Below are 6058 nucleotides of genomic sequence, written 5' to 3'. Positions count from 1 at the left end.
GACAGAGGATGGCGGCGGGGGCAGCAGAGAGACGAGCGATCGCTCGTCATCTGCCGCCGACATCGCTGGACCCTGGGACAGGTAAGTGTCAATTTATTAAAAGTCAGCAGCTGCAATATTTGTAGCTGCTGGCTTTTAATATATTTTTTTTTAAGGTGCAGAACCACTATTAGACAAATTAAGCCAGAATTACGTATTAAAAACACCATTTAATTCTGACGGTTATTTTTCTACGGTGGTAGGGGAAGAGGAAGATAACACAACATACCTATTGATCATTTTTGAGGATATTGGATTCACTCACACAGGACTTTAGTGCATTTGAATTGTGGAACACATTTTTACAATAAATATATATATGAGTAATGCCGCGTACACACGGGCGGACTGTATGGCGTACTTAGTCCGTCAAAACACATTTCAGCGGACAGTCTGCTCGTGTGTGGGCTTCAGCGGACTTTTTCAGCGTGCAGTCTGGCGTACTAAGTATTTCGGATTTTGGTTTCAGCGGACAATCCGCTCGTCAGTATGCTAGTTCGACGGACTAAGAATGGCACATGCCCAGAAAGGATTTACACGGCGGAAGGGTGCTTTGCTGTGTATTGGACTTCCTATTTCTAGCCCCGTCGTACCTGCTGTACACGTCATCGCGCAAGCTTTCGACTGACTGTTTGTGCATCCGTGTGTGGTCAAGTCCGTTCAGTGGAAAGTACGACAGACTGTCCGTCGGATTGTATGACGGACTAAGTACGCCATACAGTCCGCTCGTGTGTACGCGGCTTTAGATATATAGATTTCAATCTGTGATGTACAGTATAGCTGCTTATGAGTTATTGGGTGATAGGTATTCGTTGATGGTCTGTGTTTATGTAAATATATTGTGCTGCACTTAGGGTTTACAAAACATACCAAAAACTGTACTCCACCCAAAAATTTCCACTGTGCATATATGGTAAGTAAACCTAGTGAATTCTAAAGCGCTCAAACTTTATATCAACATATACACATGATTAATTATAAATAAATTAGTGTTCAAACTCAATCAAATATAAAGTGCTAGTGCGAATAACAAAAGATAAATGTATATACAGTAAAACCTTGGATTTGCGAGCATAATTCGTTACGGAAACGTGCTTGTAATCCAAAGCACTCGTACTGTATATCAAATTTCCCCAAAAGAAATAATGGAAACTCAGATGATTCATTCCACAACCATTTATTCGTAGATGTTTCAGTTTATAGTCCATATAAAAAGATTATAGCAATGTGATAGGTTGTGTAACCATAAAATGTCCATCCACAAATGGAAGCCTCCACAAGGGGATTAGAAGCAAAATCCAGCAGGAGCTCCAGAGTATAAAAGAGAAGAGAGGCGCCTCTAAGTGTAGCAATATGGTTACATTTAACCCTTTCCCGCCGAGCGTACGCACATCTGCGTACTCGGCTTCCGGGGGTTATACCGGGATGATGCCCGCACCTGCAGGCATCATCCCGGTACCGTTTTTTACAGCAGGCGATTGGCTATCCAGGCATAACAACCGATGCGGCTAAAAGCCGCTCGGCTGTTATGCTGGAGGAGCGGGAGGGGACATCCCCCCCTCCCGCCGCCTCTCGCCGCTGTTACCGGTGCTCCCGCTCGATCGGGAGCACCGATTAGAGATCCGTCGGCTCTGGCTGCTGGGGAGGAACTGGAACGAAGCCGTAATCGGCTTCGTTACAGTCTCCTCATCGTAAACACGGAAGCGACGTCATGATGTCACTTCCCGTTTACTCGGCTGCCAATGGCGCCGGTTTTAAAAAAATATCCGGTATTCAGAATCGCCGTTTTCGGCGATCTGAATACATTGAAGTGTAAAGGAGGGGTGGGGGGTCTTTTAGACCCCCGATCCCTCCATAAAGAGTACCTGTCACCACCTATTACTGTCACAAGGGATGTTTACATTCCTTGTGACAGCAATAAAAGTGATCAAATTTTATTTTATTTTTTTAAACAATTTAGTCATTTAAAAATAAATAAAATAAATAAAAAAATAAAAAAAAAAATTTTCAAAGCGCCCGCCGTCCCCGCGAGCTCGCGAAGCAAAGAAAACGCATACGGAAGTTGCGCCCGCGTATGTAAACGGTGTTCAAATCACACATGTGAGGTATCGCCGCGATCGTCAGAGCGAGAGCAATAATTCTAGCAGTAGACCTCCTCTGTAACGCTAACCTGGTAACCGTAAAAAATTTTTAAAGCGTCGCCTATTGAGATTTTTAGGTACCGTACTTTGTCGTCAATCTACCAGTGCGCGCAATTATAAAGTGTGACATGTTTGGTATCTATTTACTCGGCGTAACATTATCTTTCACATTTCGCAAAAAAATTGGGCTAATTTTACTGTTTTGTTTTTTTTTTATTCATGAAAGTGTCCCTTTTCCCAAAAAGTTGTGTTTAAAACACCACTGCGCAAATACCGTGTGACATAAAATATTGCAACAATCGCCGTTTTATTCTCTAGAGCCTCTGCTAAAAAAATATATATAATGTTTGGGGGTTCCAAGTAATTTTCTAGCAAAAAATATGGATTTTAACTTGTAAACACCAAATTCCAAAAATAGGCTTAGTCATGAAAGGGTTAATGAAGGTACAACATTTAGCAACTCACATTGTTGATGATTAAAACAGGCACATCTAAGTATGCAGGCATCCAGGGTTAAAACAGTCCACATAGACCGTCCTCCGCACTGCTGGCTCTCACCGCTGTCAGTTTGCAATGGTGACCGGGAAGACTACCCTGCATTAGAGAGATTTGAAAGAGAGGCTTGAATCACTCATGGAATGCAACCTGGAACAGATTACATAAATGGTGGTGAGGAGGATGGTGGACAGCTTTCCCCCATATGCCTGTATACTTTGATGTACCTCTTTTAATCATCAGTCATGTGAGTTGCTAAATGTTGTACCTTCATTAAATGTAACCATATTGCTACACTTAGAGGCGCCTCTCTTCTCTTTTATACGCAATTGTGACATGATGCTACTTGTATATCTAGACATCACTTGTACAGTATATCAAGTCAAAATGTATTATAACATGTAGCTTGTCTTGCAAAATGCTCTCAAACCAAGGTTTTATGGTGTGTGTGTATAAATATATATATATATATATATATACAGTATATATATATATATATATATATAGATTTACATATACATATATATATATATATATATATATATATATATATATATATATATATAGAGAAAAATACATAAAAGTCTCAATTTATATATCCTTATATTAAATCCTCGTAGTGCTCAATGAAGATTGGTAATCTTTAACACTCATATTTGGATTATGATCAGTGTTTACCACCTCTGAACTGGAGCTGGAGGATGCTTTAAATGCTTCAAGGAAGCTACATGAAGCTGGCTGAAAGCATCCCAGATGCTTTGCAAGAGTTTGCTGTATTCATTGATCTTACATGTGCAAGATGAAGCCTCACTGTACAAAGAATTGTATATATCTTGAATTCTAAACAGGGCTGCTGATAAGGCAGTACAGCCAGCCCTCCTGTACTGGGCCCTGGCCCTATTAGTTCAAAAGGGGAGCCCAGGCACCTGCAGTTATTCCCAACTCTTGTGGCTGCCCCTGCAGCTCTGCCAGCTTCTCCTCCTTTTCCTTTTTATGGATGCACTGCAGGGGGATTGGTATCTGCATCCCTTCAGTGCCCTCCCCACTCCCCCCTGCTTTCTGGGCATTTCTGTGTGGCCCTCCCCTGCAGCATTGTCAGCCTCCACCCTCTCCTCTCCTGCCAGCAGCTGCTGAGGGCACACAGTGGGATGTTTCAGGATGGAGAATGGGGGGTGCAGTAAATATATCCTATTTCCCAGTTCCTTCCTTTCCTGAATGAATACAGTGCATGGTTGGCAGCAATCACTCACTGTGTCCATTGTGTCCATTCATCACTGAAGCATAGTGAATTTTCTATGCTTCAGTTTGTTAATGAACAGAGAGCCTCAGAGCACTTCCCATTCATTCACTTTGAGGCTACAGATAAAGGGACTGGGGTCTCTCTGTCCTTGGCTCATTTCTGTCTCAAACGTGAGACATCAGGGGTCTGTTTAGACCCCTTATATTTCACCAAAGCCCCCTAACAAAGTTACTAAAATAATGTAAAAAAAAAGAGGAGGGGGAGGGGCTGTCAGGTGGGCTGTAGGCCCTGTGATATCAGCAGCCCTATTTCTAAATATAATTGAAATTTTTTATTCAAATATTGTTTCAGATTCAATTGCTGGCTAACTCCCCATAGGCAAGATGGAGAAATGCTCAAACGGGACAGAAACTATTTTCCACATTTTAGCATTTTCAACTTCTGAAATGGGACAATGTCTACTTCTCACTGCCGTTCTACTGATGTATCTGACGACTGTTCTTGGAAACATTATCATTGCTCTATTGGTGTGTCTGGTTTCCCAGCTCCATACTCCAATGTATTTCTTTTTGAGTAATCTTGCTGTTGTAGATGTTATGTATGTCTCTGTTACATTGCCAAAACTGATCTCAATACTCTTGACACAGGACAACCGGATGTCTTTCTTGGCCTGTATGACTCAGGTGTACTTCTTCTCATTGTCGGCTGCAGGTGACATTTATGTGTTGACCTCCATGTCCTACGACCGATACATAGCAATCTGTAAGCCATTACAATATTCGTTACTCATGAGTAAAGATGTATGCGCTTCATTGGCTCTGGGTTCCTGGATTTTATCTGGTATTAATGCAATAATTAATGTGTTAATTACTTCTCTGTTAGCCTTCTGTTCCTCACAAAATGTTAACCATTTCTTTTGTGAGCAGAGAACATTGTATGCCGTTACCTCTAGCGATACTTCAAGCAGAGACGTACTTCTGGTGTTTCAGAATATGTATGTGGTAGCTTTACCTTTTTTGTTTATTATAACCTCTTATGTGTTCATCATCTCCGCCATACTGAGTATTCAGTCCTCAGAGGGGCGACGCAAAGCTTTTTCTAGCTGCTCTTCCCACCTCACCACAGTGATATTATTCTTCGGTCCAATCATTATATTGTACACCAAACCAGAATCTGAACATTCCAAAGAGATGGACAATTTGTTTTCAATTCTGTATACGGCGGTGGTTCCAATGCTCAACCCATTTGTCTACACTTTGAGGAACAAAGATATTTTAAAAGCCATGACTAATCTAGCAAGGTCAACAATCTCATTTTTTATGGAATAATTATTATAAAAAATATAACATCTAGAATTGAATAACGTGTATTGAAAAATTACCCAGAACGTTAGAAGACAGACAACTGAACTTCAAAAAGTCTGGACCTTTTGGATCCATATGTAATACATAGCTTGAAGCCTGGGTCAGGAACTATAGCTGACAGCCCCATTGCACATTACAATCTTTTATCTGCCCTGAGTTGGGTTTTAAGACAAGCAGAACTACTGGTACTTGGTTGGCACCAGGTCTTAGTTACACAATGCTATAGTTCTTAGCCCTTGTACACACGGTCGAAGAATCTGTCGGAATGTGTCCTATCGGACCGTGTCGTCGGATAATCCGACTGTGTGTGGTATGTATCGGACTGATTCCGTCGGAATATCCGTCGGACCCAATTTTCCAACATGTTGGAAATATTTCCCGACCAACTCCGACCAACTCCGATCATGTGTAGAGAATTTTGATCGGACAAAGTGCCACGCATGCTCAGATCAAATTCCTACATCAAAGCTATTGGCTACTAGCCTGAACGTAGTCCCATCATAACGAAATTACGTCATCACGTTCTGAATGATCGGATTTTTCGACAACTTTGTCCGACCGTGTGTATGCAACAGTTTCGGAAAAGAGCCGACGGACAAAATCCGACGGATTTGGTTGTCGAAATCTCCGACCGTGTGTACAGGGGCTAAGCCATACAGCACCGGGACTGACTGACTAAGCCCTTGTACACACGGTCGGACATTCCGACGGAAAATGTCCGATTGGACAGTGTTGTCAGATAATCCGACCGTGTGTGGGCTCAATCGGACTGTTTCCGT

At 41.9% G+C, this 6058-nt stretch overlaps 1 protein-coding gene across 1 annotated transcript; it reads left to right on the top strand.

Annotated features, from left to right (window-relative positions):
* The first annotated feature begins 4277 nt into the window (after positions 1-4277).
* On the top strand, positions 4278-5243 carry LOC143930009 (olfactory receptor 5V1-like). Its single transcript, XM_077453916.1, has one exon. It carries the CDS (start codon positions 4299-4301, stop codon positions 5241-5243), a length of 945 nt encoding a protein of 314 aa, XP_077310042.1. The 5' UTR covers positions 4278-4298.
* Positions 5244-6058: the final 815 nt, after the last annotated feature.

The sequence above is a fragment of the Lithobates pipiens genome, unplaced genomic scaffold, assembly GCF_037356315.1.
Source record: "Lithobates pipiens isolate NorthernLeopardFrog02 unplaced genomic scaffold, aLitPip1_a1.2 Scaffold_25, whole genome shotgun sequence".
NCBI classification, from domain to species: Eukaryota; Metazoa; Chordata; class Amphibia; order Anura; family Ranidae; genus Lithobates; species Lithobates pipiens.
Note: the sequence above shows the minus strand (reverse complement) of the source record. Positions and strands in the feature narration are given on the sequence as shown.